This window comes from Lemur catta, chromosome 1 (genome assembly GCF_020740605.2).
Source record: "Lemur catta isolate mLemCat1 chromosome 1, mLemCat1.pri, whole genome shotgun sequence".
NCBI classification, from domain to species: Eukaryota; Metazoa; Chordata; class Mammalia; order Primates; family Lemuridae; genus Lemur; species Lemur catta.
This window is the reverse complement of record NC_059128.1, coordinates 144,460,070-144,481,419: the sequence shown is the minus strand read 5'-3', so window position 1 is coordinate 144,481,419 and position 21,350 is coordinate 144,460,070. Positions and strand designations below refer to the sequence as shown.

The 21,350-nt window shown below is 40.0% G+C and overlaps 1 protein-coding gene across 1 annotated transcript in view; it reads left to right on the top strand.

Moving 5' to 3' along the window:
* Positions 1-5,233: 5,233 nt before the first annotated feature.
* Positions 5,234-21,350, top strand: part of OXSR1 (oxidative stress responsive kinase 1) — an 85,999-nt gene continuing 69,882 nt past the window's right edge. Inside the window, exons 1-2 of the mRNA XM_045536581.1 lie at positions 5,234-5,637; positions 17,617-17,729. Coding sequence (XP_045392537.1) covers positions 5,568-5,637; positions 17,617-17,729 — 183 coding nt within the window. The 5' untranslated portion in view covers positions 5,234-5,567. The remainder of the gene's footprint in view (positions 5,638-17,616; positions 17,730-21,350) is intronic.

Sequence of the window (21,350 nt, the reverse complement as noted above, 5' to 3'; positions counted from 1 at the left end):
ATTGACCAGGTTTCATGAAGCTGTAGTGGATAACACCAGCACTGGACCACCAAACAGACACTGTTAACTTTTTTGATGAATATTCAGTTTTGGACTGTGTTTTGGCACTTCATCTTTATCCAACCGTTGTGCCAAATACTTGTGACTGCCAAAAAGAATCCATTTTTCATTACACATAACAATACAGTGTAGAACCGGTTGGCCTTTATGTAGTGACAGCAAAGAAAGGCACGCTTCAAGATGATTTCTCTTCTGATGCTCGTTTAATTCATGTGGAACCCATCTATCCAGCTTCTTTACCTTGCCCATTTGTTTCAAATGGTCCAATATTTTGGAATAGTAACGTCAAACCTTGCTGCTAATTCATGCATAGGTTGAGATGGATTCATTTCCACTATAGCTTTCAGCTCATCATTATTCACTTTGGTCTCAGGTCACCCACATGGCTCATTTTCAAGATTAAAATCACCAGAATGGAACTTCTCATACCATCAACGTACTGTGCGTTCATTAGCCACATCCTTCCCAAACACTTTGTTGGTATTTCAAGCTGTCTGCGCTGCATTGGTTCCATGATGGAACCCATATTCGAAAATAACATGAATTTTTGACTTACCCATCGTTTTACAAACATTGCTGTAAAAAAAATTTTGAAAGATAATCACAAGCCAAAATGTGTGTTTGAAAGAATGAGGATATACCTTTACACACACAAAAACAAGTAGTGTCAAAGTGAAATGTCAGGAATATCAACTGTCAAACTTAGCACTTAAGGAAATCAGACATTCCATACTTAATAACCCAATATATACAAATAATTACCAGTCCTCAATGGATACATAGGTTGTTTCTAAATTTTCCCTATTACAATAATGCCACAATAAAACTCTAATGAAGTAGGTTTTCAGACATATTAAACCTTCAAGAGATAGTGTTTGAAATGTTGCAGGCACCTGGGAACCTGTTCCATTCAGGTATTTCCCATCTTTCGCTCAGTTCAGCTTGAGCTTGTCAAGTTGGCATGGTGCCAGCATGGGAGAATGTGAAGCTCCTTTCTGGCTCAGAACCCAGCTTGATGCCCAGACTCTATTTGCTGCATGCACTGATTTTTTTCCCTATGTACCTTTATATCTACCTATTTCTTCCAGGTCCTGAGTGCCTGTCACCTTGTACATTCATTTCCTGGGTTTGCCAAGCTCTCAGTTTCTCACCTAGATCTAGACTCCTGGCTTATTCATGTCTCCTCTACTGTCACACTTAATCTATTTAACCAACACCATGTCTGAGTATGTGCCTCTGTGGGATGCTACTCCAGGCACAAAGCAGAAAGCACACCTATGTGAGGTATGGCTGTTGTCCCCCCTCATAACAAGGGATAACATCACTTTGTGAGACACGTGATAAGGGATAGGCGGGAGGGAACAGATTCTAGCAGTCTATAGTTGGTCTTGGTACTGACATGAAACTGCTGAGAAAATCAGCTCATGATAGATATATAAAATTGTGCTTTTCTTTATATTCATGTTTCTCATATAGGGTACACATTAATTTCTAGAATTCACATGTTTATTTCACTAAAGGAGCCTATAAAACTTGAACTACTGCAGCTGTAATTACCCACTTCAAGGCATCACTAGTCTTGAAATCAGCTTTTTTTCTCTCTGTCCTGCAGGTGCTAAAAGCAAAGCATACTTAAGGGCAACAAAGTTAAGAAGGGGAAGCATGAATATACTTTCACTCCTGGTTTCTTAGTCCAGACAGGGATTCTTAACTTTTAGGTTAAGTAGAAGATGCTGTCTATACTGGGCTCATATCCTTTGGGCCTACTCTGGAGTTTGCTTTCAGAGAGTTCTAGTACAGGAGGAGGACTGCCTGTATCTGCTGGAGTGTATTCTGTGACCTTAGGAGGGTGCTTTTCCAAGCACTGAGCTGGGTAGAGGTGCAGGAGTGTTGACCTTCAAAGAGGAAAGGGGTTGGTGGGCCAATGCCTCAGAGCCCTTGCCTCTCAGTGGGACAGTTCTGGGGTGTGTGCCAGTTTCCCAGGTGGTTCACAGCAGGATTAAACTCAGTGGCCCAGTGACTCCTCATTAATGCACCCTTAACCACTATCCTTCCTTTCTTGTCTCACTTCTCCACTTCAGACTGGTTCATGGAGTCACTTCCTAAACAAACTACTCGCACCCAAATCCTGGTCTCAGAGACTGATTTTGGGGGAACCCAAACTAAGACAGGGGTTCCTTTGAAAATGTGAGGAAAAACAAGGTCCCTCTTCCTAGGAAAACATGCCATACTTTCAAGAAAACTATAAAGGATTTGGTGTAATTTTAATATAAGTGCCAGGGTTCCAGAATCATCCTACCTCCCGGTTCCCTCTCACCCCTCAAAAATTACTAAGGGAGCCATATACAAGGACCAGCAGCATAATAGGAACAAAAGTATTACTTTATTAAAAGCTTCAAAAGTGCCAAAAATTCCATGGTACTCTGTTTAAAAAATAGTTGACCCTTAACTCTCCAAAAACTTTACTACTAATAGCCTACTGCTGACTGGAAGCTTTGCTGATAACATAAACCAGTGGTCCCCAACCTTTGGCACCCTGGACCAATTTCATGGAAAACAATTTTTCCACATACCAGGGCAGGGGCGGGGTAGGCAGAGCTCAGGTGGTGATGTGAGTGATATGGAGCGGGAGTGGCTGTACATACAAACTAAGCTCTGCTTGCTTGCCCACTGCTCACCTCCTGCTGTGCAGCCCTGTTCCTAACAGGCCACAGACCAGTCCTGGCCCTTGGCCCCGGGGTTGGGGACTTCATACATAAACAGTTGATCGATACATACTTTGTAGTTATATGTATTATATACTCTATTCTTACAATAAAGTAAGCTAGAGAAAACAAAATATAGTAAGAAAATCATAAATAAGAGAAAATATATTTACTATTCATTAAGTGGAAGTGTATCATCATAAAGGTCTTCATTCACATCGCCTTCACAGTGAGTAGGCTGAGGAGGAAGGGGAGGTGTTGGCCGGTCTTGTCTCAGGAGTGGCAAAGACAGAAGACAATCTGTGTACAGGTGGACCCCGCAGTTCAAACCCGTGTTGTCCAGGGTCAAATGTACTCTTTGCGTAGTTGGCTCCCTATTCTCTATCACAGTATACTTGCCTTTTCCTACATGATTTGCTTAGTTGTTTCCTGTTCTCAACCAGACTGTACAATCCATGAAAACATGAACTAAGTCTGCTTTGGTCAGCACTGTAGACCCAGTGTTCATGATAATACTATTACATGGAAGATACTCCATAGACTGAGAAAGAGGTTGATGTTTGGGCTCTGGTCTCAAACAGCCACCAATTCCTTGCTCATTAAAATCATGGGATCATAACCTCTTCCAGGCCGTGTGAAGAAAGCCAAGGAGACAAGGGAAATAAAATGAACAGATCTGCAGAATCTATCAAGCTGTGTATGTGCAGGAAGTAGAAGAGAATCCATTAATGAATGTATAGCGGCCGTGCCCACCAACAATGTGGGCCCATTAACATGTTGAATTTTCACCCTTAGATTAGTAGCTCCTTTTCACTGGGGAAGGGTAAGAAAGGAAGGAGGAAGGTTGCCAAAAATCTCGCCCTTAAGTGTATACTATTATGTATATAATTTCAAGGGAGTGTAAAAAAAAATCTCAAGTTTGTCCATGGTCCACACAGCCCGACAATCCCTGGTTAAGAATTTCTGGTTTATGGACTTTTCTATTGGTACAAACCTTGAAATTTCTAATCTTTACCATCAGATTTAGCTCCTCTCTGATATAGTTGATCCCCATTCCTGCAAAAAGGAAGCAGTACCTGCAGTAAATTAGGTGTCAGGAGTAATGACTGAAACCAATTTCTATAAGGCCTGTACTATGCTTCCTGGAACTGTGGCACCTTTGCTGTGACTGTAGTAGCCTATTCTTTCAATTTATACCTGTTCAAATCAGATTAACTCTGCAAGGCCTTGTCCAAATGCCACCTCCTCCATGAAATATTCTCCAATCCTACCAATCAGGTGGAAACGTGCTAGCATCTTCTAGCTGACTGCTTTGGCTTCATGGTCAGTGGACCTCCTACGGCAGAGCTCAGCATAAGGTTTCTAGAGCTTGGCGGGGCCTGGGTTAAGGTGTTTTGCTCAATGACTGCTATTGGACTGAAAGGAGTTCAAACGAGAACAGTTTTGCACCTACCCCTAAGCTGTCGATGCTCTACTTTCCATCTTACCAAGCGTGTTCAGTCTTCAGCTCATTCATTTCTCCAATGGCCCTACGTAGTCAACCTGAGAAAACTGAAGTTCTGTGAGAGTGCACAAAAGCCAAGGCCCTTGATAGACCCCAAACTGCGTGGGCCGACTCTCACTTGTTTCATAACCCAAGCCGCGTCAGGGGGAAAAAACCAACTTCCCCAGGCCCTCAAGGCAGGTGCTCATTTGCGCTCCTGACTTAAAGCAGAGAAAGGCCAGAACTCCATCCCTGCCCAACACGGGAAGGATCCGCGGGAGAGAGAGCCGCGACAAGCGGTCCGGGGAGAACGTCCTCCTCGAAAAGTGTCACGGGGCAAGCTTCCGGCTCCCCTCCGCGGGTAGCCCAAGGCCTTTCATCCTAGTTGGCAGCTATCCACACCCAAAGGCTACCCCACCCAGCCGCTCCCTCGGGCTTCTCCACACCCTGGGGAGCCGTTTGCACGTCTCGAGGGTGTGACGGCTACGCCGTGACGTCACGCCACAGGAAGCGGTAAAGCGAGCAGGGTACCGGGGCTGTTGAGAGCCTGGAGTCCTAACGAGAGGAAGCGCGCCCAGAGGCTGAAGGCGGGACTAACTTATAACTGACGTCCCATATACCTATTGCCTTCCTGATTCCTTCTCAAACAAACCAATGAATATGACGACGAAGGCGGCAACGTGCCCCAGCCGCTAGAAGTGGCTCCGCCCCCTCCATTTGGTGGCTCTTTGGTTGCCATGTTTAGTGTGGCTACTGCCTCTGTGTTACGTTAGTTTCTTCAGTGGCTTTTTGATGCCCTTCGCTGAACCGCTTCCAGATAATTTCTTTCCTTCCATCGTCGACTTCCACTTTCTCGGGCTTCCAGCTGGCTCGTTGCATATCCAGCCACACTTAATATGGCGGCTGGAGAAGGGTCTTAGGTGGGGCGTGACTGGCGTGGTGACGTCATTGCGCTGCGTGCCGGCAGGTGGAGAGAGAAGGGAAAGTTTGGCCCGTGCGTGGGGCTCGGGTGGAGGGCGGGACAGAGGGGCTGGGCCCAGGCGAAGCTTCTGTCTCTGCTGCTGCGGAGGTCGAAAACCGAGTGTGGGCCGGGCCAGGGAGTGCCGGCCGCGGAGGAGCGGGAGGCGAGATCTGCCGGAGCTCTGAGCCCCCGCTGCTCTGCCGTGCGGTGACCCCGTGCCCCGGCGCAGTCCGATTCGTGGCTGTTCGGCGGCGGCTGGTGGGGGCGCGGCGGCGGCAGTTGGGGGTGGGGAGCCGCACGGCGAGGAGACTAGAGAGGTCAGCTAGTTTGAGGGAGAGCCGAGGGCGCTGCTGCCGTCATGTCGGAGGACTCGAGCGCCCTACCCTGGTCCATCAACAGGGACGATTACGAGCTGCAGGAGGTGATCGGTGAGAGCAGGCGCCGCGGAGTGGGGAGGCGCCGCGCTAGGCGGCGGTGACACGCGGGAACGTGGGGAACCGCGGGAGCTTGGGGGAGCGCTGCTCTCGCAGGAATTCGTGCGGCCGGGGGGTTTGTAGGGCGTGTGCATGAAGCACCGGGGTCGTGGAGCGCGTCCGAAACGGGGTGGAGGTTTCGAGGCGCGCGCCTGTGAGGCGGGGTGGGGTTTGAGGGGCTCATGAGAGATTTGTGTACATGTTTGACAGATGTGTGAACATGAGCGAAGAAGAAAAGTGCGAGTGTGGGACAGGCCTTTTCGAGACTATGTGAGAAAGGGGATATTGGGATTGTGGGCACAGTCACCTATTTCTGGGATTGTGGGATAGGGCGCTTTAGTTCGTTCCCGCATCCATGCGAGAGCCCCTGGGTGCCACGAAATGCCAGACATTGCTGGGTGGAGCTGGGGATCCTCTCCAGATGAAGCTGCAGGTACTGGACTCAGCAAGGTAGACCCAACTTCTGACTCCTTGTAACTGACTTTCAAGTCAGGGAGGTAGACGTTAAATAAGTAGACAAAAAGAATTGAACAGGTTTTGGCAAGTGCTAGAAAGAAGATAAACAAGATAGTCTGATAGGGAATAACCTGGAGACCTCGTTAAGGTGATTTCAAGGAAAATTCTTTTTCTGAGGCCGTGACATTTAAGTTGAGCCCTGAAGGATGAGAAGTGAGTCTTAAGAGGCTAGGGAAGATTTTCGCTACTGAGGGGTGAGGAAATGCAATGGCCTTGAGGAGGGAAAGAGCTTGATGCGTTTTAGGACCTGAATGAACAAAGGTTAGCAAAGATAAAGAGGTAAGGGAGGACTTAGGAACATTCTCAGCCATGGTAAAGATTTGGGAGTTTTATTTTAAGTGTCACTGGAGGGCTTCAAGCAGTTCTCTGATGTGCTCTGATAGATGGGGCTGCTGTGTGGAGTAGATTTGAAGGGGGTCTAGGAATACCAGTTGGCAGAGACCAAAACTTGCACAAACATGGATTGTAATTCCCAGAGAAGCATACTGATTGGAGGAAGGTTGAGGACTGGGGATGAGGGGAGTATTTGTTGGATAACAATAACCCAGTGACCTTGGAAATCAAAAGGGGGTGGGTTTAGCTAAACAGAGGCTCAATCCAACTGACATGAGCAGATTCCTGTGTATTGGAGGAAGGAGAATTGTCGACTTTGTCAGCATCCTGCCCTAAAATTAGTTTTATAACAAAGACCAACTGAAGACTCCTTCGCTGCCTTGAGGGTGTCAGTGTTTGTTGCAATGTGTCTGTGTTTGGAAGAAACCTTGTCAAATTTATTTCCTTTTACTTCCCTCTCTTTTTAAAACAGTCTGGGCTAAGTTTTATCTGAAAGACATCACATCGTTTTCCTTAAGCCACTTCATGGGTCTGTGCCCTTGCTACATGCTAGGTCTTTGGCATGTACTGATTGGTTCTAAAGACAGGCTAGGTCTCTGTCTTGACTGATTGCTTCTGGTTCCCTCAATGAGAGTTTCGTATTGAAAGAAGGGATTAAATGGGAGATTCAGAAATGATGTCAGAAAAGTAAAGAAGAGGTTCCTTATCATTTTAGAAGTATTTTCCTTCCTTTTCTGGTAGTGTATACATCTTTCTAGGGTGAAGAGGATGGTTGTCATTCTTAAAGCCTTTGCTGTTAAAGGTGACATAGTATTTTGGAGTTGCAAGGGCTCTAAAGTTTTAGTGGTTTGTTAAGGTGTCCGCAGACCCATAGGATGTCTGTGAGTGGGCAAAAGGGAGTCTCTCAGTCCTCTAAGATAGGGTTAGTGTTCATCACATGCACAAAGTGGTCTATGGTTCATAAAAGGTTGAGAACTCTAATGTCATTTGACCACCTTATTTAATACCATAAATTCACCCATTTTAAGTATAAAATTTAGTGATTGTTAGTAAATTTACTGTTTTGTACAACAATCACCATAATCCAATTTTATAATATTTCCGTCACCCCAATGAGATCTCTTGTGCTTGTTTACTGTTAATCCCTCTTCCTGCCTCCAGCCAACCACAAATCTACTTTTTGGCTCTATAGATTTCCCTTTTCTGGACATTTTATATCAATGGGATCGTATAACATGTGGTCTTTTGGGTTTGGTTTCTTTCACTTAGCACAATATTTTTTCATCTTTCAAAACAGTTTTATTGAGATATAATTTACATACCGTAAAATCTACCTGATTAAAGTATACAATTCAGTAATTTTTTAGTAAATTTATAGAGTTGTTCAGTCATCACCACAATCCAATTTTAGAACATTTCCATCATTCCAGAAAAATGCCTCATGTTCATTTGCAGTCACTCCCAGTTCCCACCCCCAGTCCCAGGCAACCACAGATCTACTTTCTATCTCTATAGATTTGCCCTCTCTGTATATTTCATGTAAATGTAATCACAGAATATGTGTTTTTTTTGTGTTTGGCTTCTTTCATTAATCCTTTGCATAATGTTTTTTGAAGTTGATCCATTTTGTAGAGTATAACAGTACACAGTTCCTTTTTACTGGACACCAGTTGATGGACATTGAATTGTTTCTGCTTTTTGACTGTTTGGAATAGGGTATATGAGCATTCACATCAAGTCTTTGTTGTGAACATGTTTCATTGTCTTTGGGTATATACTGAGGAGTGGAATTGCTGGGTTTATGGTAAATTTAACCTTTTTTTTTTTTTTTGAGACAGTCTCGCTCTGTTGCCCAGGCTAGAGTGCCGTGGCATCAGCCTAGCTCACAGCAACCTCAGACTCCTGGGCTCAAGCAATCCTCCTGCCTCAGCCTCCCGCGTAGCTGGGACTACAGGCATGCGCCACCATGCCCGGCTAATTTTTTGTATATATTTTTAGTTGTCCATATAATTTCTTTCTATTTTTGATAGAGACAGGGTCTCGCTCTTGTTCAGGCTGGCCTCGAACTCCTGACCTCGAGTGATCCTCCCGCCTCGGCCTCCCAAGAGTGCTAGGATTACAGGCGTGAGCCACCGCTCCCGGCCTCATGTGTATTCTTAAGTGAAATGTCTGTTCAAATCTTTTGCCAGTTTGGGTTGCCTATTGGGTTGTTTGTTTTCTTATTGAGTTATAGGAGTGTGTATGTATACGTGAGTATATATTCATTCTGGATATGGGTCCTTCGTCCGATATTTTAATTAAAATATTTTCTCCCGGTCTGTAGTTTTTTTTCATTTTCTTAATGTTATCTTTTGTTTTGTTTGTTTTTTGAGACAGAGTCTCACTCTTTTGCCCAGGCTAGAGTGTCATGGGGTCAGCCTAGCTCACAGCAACCTCAAATTCCTGGGCTTACGCAATCCTACTGCCTCAGTCTCCCGAGTAGCTGGGACTACAGGCATTCGCCACCATGCCTGGCTAATTTTTTCTATATATTTTTAGTTGTCCAGCTAATTTCTTTCTAATTCTTTTAGTAGAGATGGGGTCTCGCTCTTGCTCAGGCTGGTCTCGAACTCCTGAGCTCAAATGATCCACCTGCCTTGGCCTCCCAGAGTGCTAGGCTTATAGGCGTGAGCCACTGGGACTGGCCTTCATGGTGTCTTTTAAAGCACAAATGTTTTGAATTTTGATATTTATCACTTTTTTCTTTTCTTTTGCTTTTGTTGTTATATCTAAGAAATCTTTACTAACCCAATATCATGAAAATTTTTTTCTTCTGAGTGTTATAGTTTTAGCTCTTACATTTAAGCTTTCTGTTACATTTTGAGTTAATTTTTGTGTATAGTATGAGATAAGGTGAATCACCTTGTTTTACAGTTGAAGACACTGAAACATAGAAAGGTAAAGTGACTGCCTGAAACCATATAACTAATTAATGGTAGAGCCAATGTTGGCATCCAGTGCTCCCATTGCCTAATTCAGGATCCTTGTTCCTGCATTTGTATTGATTGGTTTTTGGATATAAACTGGAAGATGGGGGTCATTGTCCCACAGATTAGGGGAAATAGCCTTACAGTGAAAAAGTGTGATAGGTGTTCACACCTATCAGATCCTTCCACTCCACACCTCACGCTCTTTCAGTCCATCCTCCCAACAGGGAGAAAAAAAGTTTTTCCTTGAACTGCAGCCTAGTAACAAGTAGCAAGACTCAATAAAGCATTGTATTCTTATTCTAACTTTGCTTCCATACCAAAATATTTGGAACACAGTATTTTGTAATAAGCTATAGTCTTCAAAATGAATCTTTGTGATTTCTTCAGATTACACTCAACTTTTTCAGGAGACAAATGATTGGAGTCTAGAAAAAAGAGATTGAGATCATTTAAATTTTGTTTTCAAAGGATTGTATTCTAGGAAAATCAGTGTAATGGTATCTCCTGCCTCATCAAAACACATACATATTTTTGAAATGTAGTATTTTTCTACTTAAAACTATATTATGGGTTGTTTCTCACATTCTGTTTTGTTCTCCCTCTTTCTGATAAAACCCTGCAGGAAAAAGAAAAATCTCTTCCTAGGAACATTTTAAAAGCATACGGACTGGGAATTCAAAGGACTGCCTTTTAAAGAATTGTATCATCTTAATCATGCTTTGGCAAGATTTGAAGTTCTTTGAGTATGATTATTTGTAAAAGGTGTTTGTATCATTCTCACAATTACTCATTGATCTTTTCAGTATTTTTGAGCTAATTCCTAGCCCTTAGTCTTGCATTAGAATTTTCTGAGCATGTATTATACTCTATTTGACATATGCTGAAGCATCTGTAAAAGAATGGGCTTTGGGGTTAGACTGACCTGGATTCAAATCCTGGTTTTCCCTCTTACTAGCTATGTGATTTTGTACAAATTATATAACTGGTTTTAGTGTCACCTTTTTCTCTGTAAACTAGGGATAATAGTACCTGTGTCCTTGAGGCTGTTATGCAGATTGAGTGCAATTGTGGGAAATATTTGGTTCATATTAAGTGCTCCATAGAATGGTAGCTCGTATTATCTCTGACTTTCTTTTTTTTTTCTTTTTCTTGGCCTTACATTTCCCAGGCTTTGGTATTGCCATGAAATATGAAACACTATGTGATTTGAAATCTTGTAACACTTAAATATTTTGAATGTTTTTAATGTTTATTGGAATATCACTGCATATTTTTTTTCTTGGTTCCAGGTCTCATTCAAGTTTAGATGGATTCAGGGATTTATGTTGGACATTGTAGCATAGCTGTGTAAGGCCCTCCCACCATGGTGTTACCAACAGTACAATATGATGGCAAAGAGGACAACCTGCCTGGCAAGGACTGTGCCATGTGACTTTTATTGTCATGCATCTTGAAAAGTCTCAGTAAATATTTACTATTTACTGCAGACTACAAAATTGAAAACTTTAGACTAGGTTTAAGATCTTTTTTTAGTAAGGTATGATTCACCTAGCTTTGACACTTCTGTGAAGGCAACTCACTAGCTCTGTTCTTTACTTTGCCCTCTCTCCTTCTTTATTTTCATTAATAGTTCACTAGCCACACATTTTGAATTTAAAGCAGTGGTTTCTGAATACAGATTCCAGGGCCTCACCTCTATCCTTTCCATAAATGTAAAGGACTTTGTGCTGTGAATAGAGTGTTGCTTAATAGTGTATTTTTTCCCTGATTGAGAGACTCAGCTAAGGTGACATTTTCAGTGAGGCCAGCATGGAGCCAACAGCCTCATGGATTTGAATCAAATAGGGTTTGTGTTTGTCTGCATGTAATGGAGAATGGAAATAATAGTGGCTTAATAAAATATTTTTTCCCTGATATAACAAAAAGACTGGAGGTGGCAGCCTAGGTGTTGTGCTGTTAGGCACCCAGTCTCCTAGTTTTTCATGCCAACATGTTTAGCATGTGACTTCATTCTTATAGTTGTTTCACCGCCTCTAGCCTCATGCTTGTGTTGTAGGCCAGAAGAATATGGGAAAAGGACAAAGATACATGACAGCTGAGTTGGTTCTTTTTCAGAGGGATTTCTTTCCTGGGTGCCTTACTCAGTGACTTCCACTTCTATTTTATTTACCAGAACTGTGTAATTTGGTCATTTGCAAGAGAGGCTGGGAAATGAAGCTTTTTAACTTGGCACATTATTACTTCAAACAAAATAGGTCAGGGTTCTCTTATTAATGAAGAAGGGGAAATTGTGCATTGGATAAGCAACTAAAAATGTTGGCCTCAAGTTTTTAAAAAAATTAAAATAGCTAAGTAAGACATTTTGCAAGTAAATAACCTGACACCTAGTAATCAGTTAATAAATGTTAGCTTTAATCTGAAGAGGCATTTGCCTACCAGTTAAGAACTAACGTCATGTAGTTTTGGTTTCAAGGCCCTAAAAGTCAGAACTTTTACTAACTGTAGGAGCTAAGTCTTACTTTACTTACTGCTTTACTTACATTGCTTTGTAAGACTAGTAATACCTAACTCCTGGGATTATTGTGACAGTTAGGTGAAAAAAAGAAATGTAAGTAAGGAAGGTACTCAGCATAGACTTGGCACACACAGTGGGTGCTCAGTAAATCTTAATGTTCATCATGGTAATAATGAGGTAACGCTCATGAAGACTGGATTGTTTTTGTGTTTGTTTTGCCCCAAAGAAGTAATTTTTTTTTTCTTGAAAATATATTCCACTACTTGATTGGTTAATCCATTCAACGAATATTGAACTCCTGTTATGTGCCAGGCACTCTTCTGGATGCTGGAGATAAAACAGTGAAGCAAACAGACAAAAATCCCTGCTTTCATAGAGTTTATAATCTAGTGGTGATAAAGGAGAAAACTAAAGCAGGGAAAAAGGTTAGAGACTGTTAGGAATGGAGGTGGGATTGCAATTTTAAATAGGCCAGGGAAAGCCTCACTGAGGTGACATTTGAGGAAAGACCTGAAGGAGGTGAAGAAGTGAACTGTGTGGTTATATTCAGGAAGTTTGTTCCAAACAGAGGGAACAAGAGCAAAGGCTGTGAAGTAGAAGCATGCTGATGTGATAAGGAATAGTTAGGAGGTGAGAATGGCTAGAGCAGAGTGGGACAGAGGGTAAAGAGACAGATAGGTGAAGAGGTCAGAAAGGTAAGGTGAGAAGGATGCATGGTCCTGATGTCAGATTGTAAATCATTGTAGAAAGTTGGCTTTTGCTTTGAGCAAGATTGAAAATCATTGTGGGGTTTTGAACAGAAGTTTTATATGACTTATGTTTTAAAACTTGGGCTGCCACGTGGAGGATAGTTTTATAAGGGTACAGGGCTGGAAGGAGAGGTTATCCACGGGAGAAAAGTAGTCGTGGAGATGGTGAGAAGTGATCAGATTCTGGATATATCATATTTTGAAGTTAGAGAATTTGCTGTTGGATTAAATGTGAGGCAAAAGGAGAGATAAGATTATTCCAAGATTTTTGGCAGGAGCATCTGGAAGGAAAGAGTTGCCATCCGCTGACATGGGAGATCACCAGAGTGAACCGGAGAGCGAGTGATGATTCATTGCAAAACCATCAGGCTGCTTGAATAATTACTCAAAGCATATGGCAGTGTATCTTTATTTTCAACTTTATGTGGGGAGAATTTTATCATGAGGACTATTCTTATAGCTGTTTCTCCAGTTCTAGGAGCCTTAATTTTCAACATGACTCTGATAAGAGGCATTATTTAGAAAAAGGGTTTACAAAATTATAAATTCCTGTATTTTTTATGGTTCAGGTAGATATGCCACAGTCTTTCAGAATGAATAGTCTGGGCTAGTGCTTTTCTTTAGTGAAGGCAAAACCTTACTAAAAAATATTTTAAAAAATCTTTAGGGTACATACTTGTTATAGTGATGACTGGCCAAAATTTGGAAGAAAATATGTTTATTTGATTTGATTCGTTTGATTTATCTTTTCTTCACAAGTAATAAGATCCATTTTTATATTCTTTCTTAAATTTCTGGGTCTGGTAGAGACTCTGAAAAAATATTTTTAGTCTACCTCATGCTTCGGCAGCTCCTTTTCTGTCTCAAGGCGGGTAGAGTTATCCAGTTTGAAGGATTTTAGGAGAAAGCTCAGCCACATTTTTGTACATTAATGCATTCTGGTGGATTAATATTAATATATGCTAACATTGCAGTTAAAGAACTAACTAGGAAAGGACAGAAGTAGGGTGGAAGAAGTAGAGATGTAAGAGTGGGGCATTGAGGATGCACACCAGTGTACAATAGTGAAAGCCTGAATTAGGTTGTTTTATTGGAAATTCTTTTAAATTTTCCATTGTATTAGTCTTCATATCAGGCCAGTGCTTAGTCGAGGACATTCGGGAAGTAGCTTTCATGCTTTGACTAAACCATTCCTAAGAGATACCTTTTATTCATGTGGATGTATATTTATACTGAAGTAATAGTTTTATAAAATAACATTTATCTTTACTATGTGCAGTGCATACTGATGTTTCTTATTTGATTCTATTTATGCTAAGAAAAATGATGGTAAACCCTGTAAATTAGCTTGTAGTAAAAAACTCTTCATTAAGGAGCCTGCTTTAAAGAAGAGGTGAAATATTTTTTATTTGTATCTCTACTGTGTTACTAGATTCTTGCAAAATAATGGAGAATAGTTAAAATAATTATGAATAAATTTTTAAGATTTTCTTTCCTATCTTATTTACATTATTAATTGCTATTTTCTATGAAGTAAATTTTTTTCTAATGAAAGAACATCATTGGCTATTCAGAATTAATGGTGTTGAAAGTAGTGAGTTTTTACAGCATTACCATAATCCTTCATGTTAGAACCTTAAAATATTTTTCAATTGCCGAACAATGCATTTGTTTTGGGAAGATAATGTGAAGATGGATGAAAGTGATTGTTAGAATAGAACTGGAGCCTGCAAGTCCCTTTTTATCATTGGGTGTGGGAAACGTTAGCAACTTGTCATTTGGTCATTTGTTAAATCACATGAGAACTTAATATCTTGCTCCTAGGGAGATTTGTTCTTTAAGCGAGTGAATCTTGGAGTGAAAGAAAGATACTTTAATATATAAACAATTATGATTGATAATACTTAGGTTTGGTGTTTCATTTTTAGAGAAACCGATTTTGTGTTTAATAATGACTAAGAAATAATAACTAAACTTAAAATCAAATATTCTCTCATCTATATTTTTAACTCCAGTATGGTTTTGGTTTATGTAAGACATGCCATTAATTAATGTATTTAAAGCTGATGTTTAAGTTGCTTCTGCTTTCTAGTAGAGTAGTATGATTCATTTCCTTGGTAGATAATTGTATTGTTTAGGACTATTAGGGCTCTTTGCTTTTTTTTTTTAAATGGCACCCCAGATGGGACTTGAACCCACAGTTCCTGGCTTAGGATGCCAGTGCCTTATCCATTAGGCGACTGGGGCTATTAGGGCTTTTTGTTTGAGAAAGGGGCCATAGCTTGAGTGAGGGCAAAACAAAGGAAGAGTGAAATGCTCACTGAAAAGAGTTTTGAGTCTGGCAGCAGTTCCTGGAGTAGGAGTTAGGGGCCTTGGAAGAGAGAGGAGAACAGCATGAATAGGTTTAGTTTAAGAAAGGTCAACAATGTGGAGACATTGTGACAGGGAATGGCCAATAAATGGTTAGTACTGTGAAGGCTAATATTCTGATGTTCTGTGCTATATTATATCCCCAGTACCCTAAATCATCAATAAAAGTCTGTTAAACATGAAAAAAAAAAATAAAGCTGATGTTTCAAGTTTTGTATATATAAAATAAATTAATCAATGTTGGATTATCTAGGGGTCGAATACTTGGTTTGAGAATTAATATTGGTTAAAAGGAATACCACTAGATAGTACATTTGTGAAAATTAATATTATAAAGAATTAGTGGACACATCTATGTATTAGAAGATGTCTGTTATCTGTTACCTTCATTCATGTAGCGTGTATCAGTATTTGTTCCTTGGCTCATATATAACTCCAGCTTCTGCTTCCATTGTCTTATCTTCTCTGACTCTGACCTTCCTGCCTCCTCCTTTCACTTATAAGGACTTCTGTGATTTACATTGGGCCCATCCAGACAATTTAGGGTAATCTTCCCATTTCAAGATCCTTAACGTCTGCAAAGTCCTTTTTTTGCCGTATAAGGTAACATATTCACAGGTTTTTTTTATTAATATATAATACATGGATTTTAGATCTTTTACTGTTATCCCACTACTCCCTAGGGCTTTGTTTTCTTTTTTTTTTTTTTTTTTCAGTCTGTTTTCTCTGTGTTGTTAAGCTTGAATACATTATTGATCCTGTCCCCAAGTTCACTGAATTTATCCTCTGTCATCTCCACTCTACTACTGAACCTATCCAGCAAATGATTAATATTATTTCAGTAATTGGATGCTTCAGTTGTATAATTTCTATTTGGTACTTGAAAAAAAAAAAAAACTTCTGGCCAAGCTCGGTGGCTCACGCCTGTAATCCTAGCACTCTGGGAGGCCGAGGCGAGTGGATCGCTCGAGGTCAGGAGTTCAAGACCACCCCGAGCAAGAGCGAGACCCCGTCTCTACTAAAAAATAGAAAGAAATGATCTGGACAGCTAAAAATATATAGAAAAAATTCGTCGGGCATGGTGGCATATGCCTGTAGTCCCAGCTACTCGGGAGGCTGAGGCAGGAGGATTGCTTGAGCCCAGGAGTTTGAGGTTGCTGTGAGCTAGGCTGACGCCACGGCACTCTAGCCTGGGTAACAGAGTGAGACTGTGTCTCAAAAAAAAACAAAAAAAACGAAAAAAACTACACACACACACACACACACACACACAAACTTCTGTTTCTTTGCTGAGATTTTCTATTTTTTATTTGTTTCAAGAGAACTCGTAATTGTTTGTAGAAGATACTTTAAAATTCTTGTCAGATAATTCCAACATCTGATTCATCTTGATGTTGGCATCAGTATGGTTGTCTTTTCTCATCTTTTCTCATTCAGATGTATTTTTCCTGGTTCTTGTATGACATGTCATTTTTTATTATGTTCTGGACATTTAGGTTATTATGTTTGAAGACTCTTGATCCTATTTAACTTTTCTATTTTAATAGGCAGTTACCCTATTTAGGTTTAGTGTATAGTTCCTGTCCTATTTTTGTGAGTTGGAGTGGTAATCTAACTTTCAGATGTCTTACAGTGCTGTTCTCTTCTGCTTTATTCTTCTGTCACCACTGGAACTCCTGTTCCATCTCTACAGGTGCTACTTGGGCTGACTGATGGGTGTGGGGCCCTGACTCTGCTGCTACTAAGGGCAGATTGGCTTGACATTGCATAGCTAGGACAGGGACCTAGCTGCCGCTGTGGTGAATCTGGCCTGCCACTGTTTCACATGTGGGGTGAAGACCACGCTGATGCTGTGATGCACTGGGCCCACCAGTGTCCTGAATGGGGACCAGGGAATGTATCTCCCCACTGGGTCTCTGCTGAGCTACCCCTTTCACAGTCCCTTGGCCAGAGAGCAGAGTTTTCTCATTTATTGTTTGTCTATCTCTCCATCCATCCATCCATCCCTGGTGGTGGTACCAGGTTGCAGGCCTCTCTGATATTCCTTCTGGGATGTGTAGGAGATAAAAGGAAAACTCAGCAAACTCGCTGTGCTGTTTGCTTGAAGTCTTGAGTTTCTTGGCTACTTTACCTTTCTCTTTCTACCTTTCATAGTCCTTTTATGATGATCTGTTGAATTACTTTTAGTATATTTAGTTGTATTTGGAGGAGAGGAGCAGGGAAATGTGATCCTATGCCATCATATTCTAGAACTGGAACCCCAGCAATTTTGAATTTTTTTGCACTGGTGTTTATTGACAATGAATATGAAGTGGTTGAAGCTTTTGCTTTAATTGGCACTCTTTAGAGTGTTTTTCTGCATCTGTTTGTTACTTACTGTAGGAACAAGATAAGGATTATTCTTCTCTTCAAATTGTGTGCGAATTAGAAATGTCATGTTTTATATATCCATCTATTTACTCATTTATGTTTTTATTTTTAGGGAGTGGAGCAACTGCTGTGGTCCAGGCAGCTTACTGTACCCCTAAAAAGGAGAAAGTGGCAATCAAACGGATAAATCTTGAGAAATGTCAAACTAGCATGGATGAACTCCTGGTATGCACGTCTGATATTTCTCATATATATTCATATCAGAGTGGGAAATAACTTGAAGTTTTTGATATGTTTCTTTTAAAAAAAAAGCTTTGTGATTTCTTTATTAATAAATAATGTCTGTCATAAAATTTATAAAATGTAGATAAGTAGAAAGGAAAAAATTTGGTATAATCCTCTTACTCTGAGAATTATATAACATTTGCTATATAATCTTTCAGACTGTGAACATTTAAATATCTGTATTTTTATGATAATATAATCATATACTTGCTCTTTTAATTTATAATGGAACTCTGTGTGTGTATATATGAATCAATATAACTTCTAATGTATGTGTAGTGTTTATTGAATAGGTAGACCACAATTTATTAACCTGTTCTCTGGTGTTGGATGATTACCTTGTTTTCCTCTTTTTTTATTGTTATGAACAACACTTGCTTGCTTCTGTGTTTCCTTAAGATAATATCATAGAATTATGATTCTGGGTCAGATGGAATATCCTTTAAAAGGTTTGGCCTCCTAGGAAGATAGTACCAATTTGTATTCTGACCATTGATAAAAGATAAGAGAGAGAGTGAACCCCAGGCAGCTTTGACTTCTCCAAAGGCTAGGGAAAGGATGAAGAAAGGGGAGTCCCAAGCAATAGCTGTAAGAGGTGTTCTATGGCATTAAGATGTAACTACACAGAGATTATTTTGTACTTTTATGCATTGAGACACCCAGAACAGTTTTAAGTATGTAGTAAGTGCTCAGTGCGGGGAAATTAGATAGTTTTAAAAGTCATTTAATGTTTTAAAATTTCAGTTTCCTTGGATTACCATGGAAATAATAATACCTGCTTTGAATACCTCATAAAGTTTTTCTTGAAGCTCAAATGATTTGAAAATTAACCTGCCATACAAATAAGAACTGATATTGTTATTTTATTAAGTAATTTCTCTAAGAGCATATACAGCTAGTGATAGAAAAGGCAGGGATTAGGACCAGGATGACCTGCTCATCCAGTAGTTTTTCACTCTCCCAAGTTGGATTTAATTTCTGGTGTTGTCTGTACTGAGTATTAGGGAATAATTGGAATGAAAGAAAAAGAGGTGATAAAATTACGTAGCAGATGAGACAGTTGTATCCCTTCGGGAGTTGGTAATGCATGAGCAGAAGCTGAAGGAGTGGATTGCTGAAGTGATCTTGAGCCACCTTTGGTGAGAGAACACACACTAGGAAGGAAATGTTGATTGAGATCCTATTTGAAGATCTTGGATTTATAGATACTGGCAGTACCTTAGAGCACCACTTGGACATTTGAACTGCAGTGATGATAAAAGAAGTCTGTAAACTAATTCTGTTAAAGAAAAACAAAATGTTTAAGTTACGTATTAAGACTGGAATTTGAGAAACCCAGTATGAATACCTATTTATCATTTGCCAATTATTGTGTGTAATCCATAAAGATAGTGGTAAGATCAATGAAAGTCTTACTACTTCATGACTGAAGAATCAGAGACTCAAAGTTTAAATAACTTAGCTAAGTTCACATGATGATGATAATAGCAAACATCTTTCACTACTAGGCACTTAAGAGTATTTTAATCTCACAAACATCTCTGAGATAGGTAGTAGCTTTATTTTATAGATGAGAGAAGTAAATCATAATAAGTGATAGAGTCTGGATTAAAAATCAGGTCTTTTTGACTCAAGTCTATTAACATCTACTTAGTATAATACTAACAAAATGATTATAATCTTAGTTCAAAAGTAGAAAGAACACCTCTTTTTAATTATCAGTTGACATTCTTGAAAGCAATATTTTTGCTATGACGCTGAGGCATTTTTATTTTATTATTTTATTTTATTTCATATTATGTTATGTTATTTTATTTATTACTCCTAGTACTATCATTCCCAAAAGTGGGGAAAAATGACTTTTAGTAAAGCAAGTTTAAGATAATTGGCTTTTTTGGGGGAAGAGGAGCAAGCAAGTAAGATCCCACTAGGCCCTGAAGAAATATCAGGAATATAAAGAGTACCTGATTTATTTATGATTTCAGGACCTATTGTATAGGACACTGAGATCTGAGTGCCAGGGGCTCTATTTCTGAGAGATAGGAAACGCTTTAGCTTACCTTAAAGAATGTGAGATCAATATACTAAACTTTTGATGTTGTGATATTAAAATTTATTTTCAAAGCTATCTTTATTATAATACAGAAAGGGTGCTCAGGGTTCTCCAAAGAGTGCTGATGTAAACTGGGCTTATAGGTGTGTATCATTTGTGGCAGTTGTTAGTGAGGAGGCAGTGTATTGCTCCTTCCTTTGGTCAAAATATTTTCTGTAGGGTGACCTTTGCTAAGTGTGATGGGAAAATCAACTATCAAGTCTTACTACATTTATTATCTCCAGAGATTGTGTGCATAGGCCTTTCTGTAAGAAAGGCACACTGTGTACTATTTTGAGATTTTTCTCTTCTCTGGTAGATGCTAGCACTAGATTCATTAGATAGACATCTGAGGGGGACATCAAGAGAAAGTGTCTTTCCTTCTATCAAGAGTCTCACAGTCTAGCTGAAGAGTTAAGGTTGTTGCCAGTTGTATAAGGCAGAGTGTACAAATGCATCAGGAAAGGTATGAAGTAATGTGGAGGAGGAAGAGAGCTTCTAGTTTTAAAGATGGAAGGCTTTGTGGAGATGTTTGTGGCCTGGGCCACCAAGGCTGGGTAGACTTTGAACAGACAGAAATGGAGACCCTGCCAGACAGAGGTTTAAAATCAGGAAGGAATAGCAGAGAAACTAGAGACCATAAAGAAGAAATAATGGGTGCAAATTAGGATTTTATTCAATAGGGGATGATGATAGCTATGGGTATAGAGGGATGTGTCTTTGAACATATATATTTTTTGAACAGAAATGACTTAATCAGAAGTGTTAGGAAGTTTAGTTCTATATTAACAATTTATTAAAATAAGCTTCATTGACATAAAATTCACGTACCATAAAATTTACCCTGTATTCACAGGGTTGTGCAACTATCACCACTATCATCCTCCATACCCATTAGCAGTCACTCTTCATAATTTTTTTTTCTCTAGCCCTAGGCAACCGCTAATCTGTCTGTCTCTATAGATTTGCCTATTCTGGACATCTCATATAAATGTATAATATGTGGCCTTTTGTATCTGCTTTTACTTAGAATGTTTCCAAAGTTCGTCCACGTTGTGGTATGTATCAGTTCTTTATTCCTTTTTGCTGAATATTGCATCATATAGATACACCAGGCATTATCCATTCTTCAGTTACTGGACATTTGAGTTGTTTCAACTTTTTGGCTTTTATGAATAATACTTTGATGAACATCTGTGTACAAGTTTTTATGTGTGCATATGTTTTCAGTTCTCTTAGGTATATACCTAGGAGAGGAATTGCTGGGTCATGTGGTAATTCTGTATTTAACTGTTTGAGGAATGGTCAAGCTGTTTTCCAAAGTGGCTGAACCATTTTACATTTCCACCAGCAGTGTATGAGGGCTTCAATTTCTCTACATCCTTGCCAATACTTGTTATTGTCATCTTTTTGATTATAGCCATCCTTGTGCGTTAATTCCATAACAGTTGGCAGAGTGAATTGCAGAG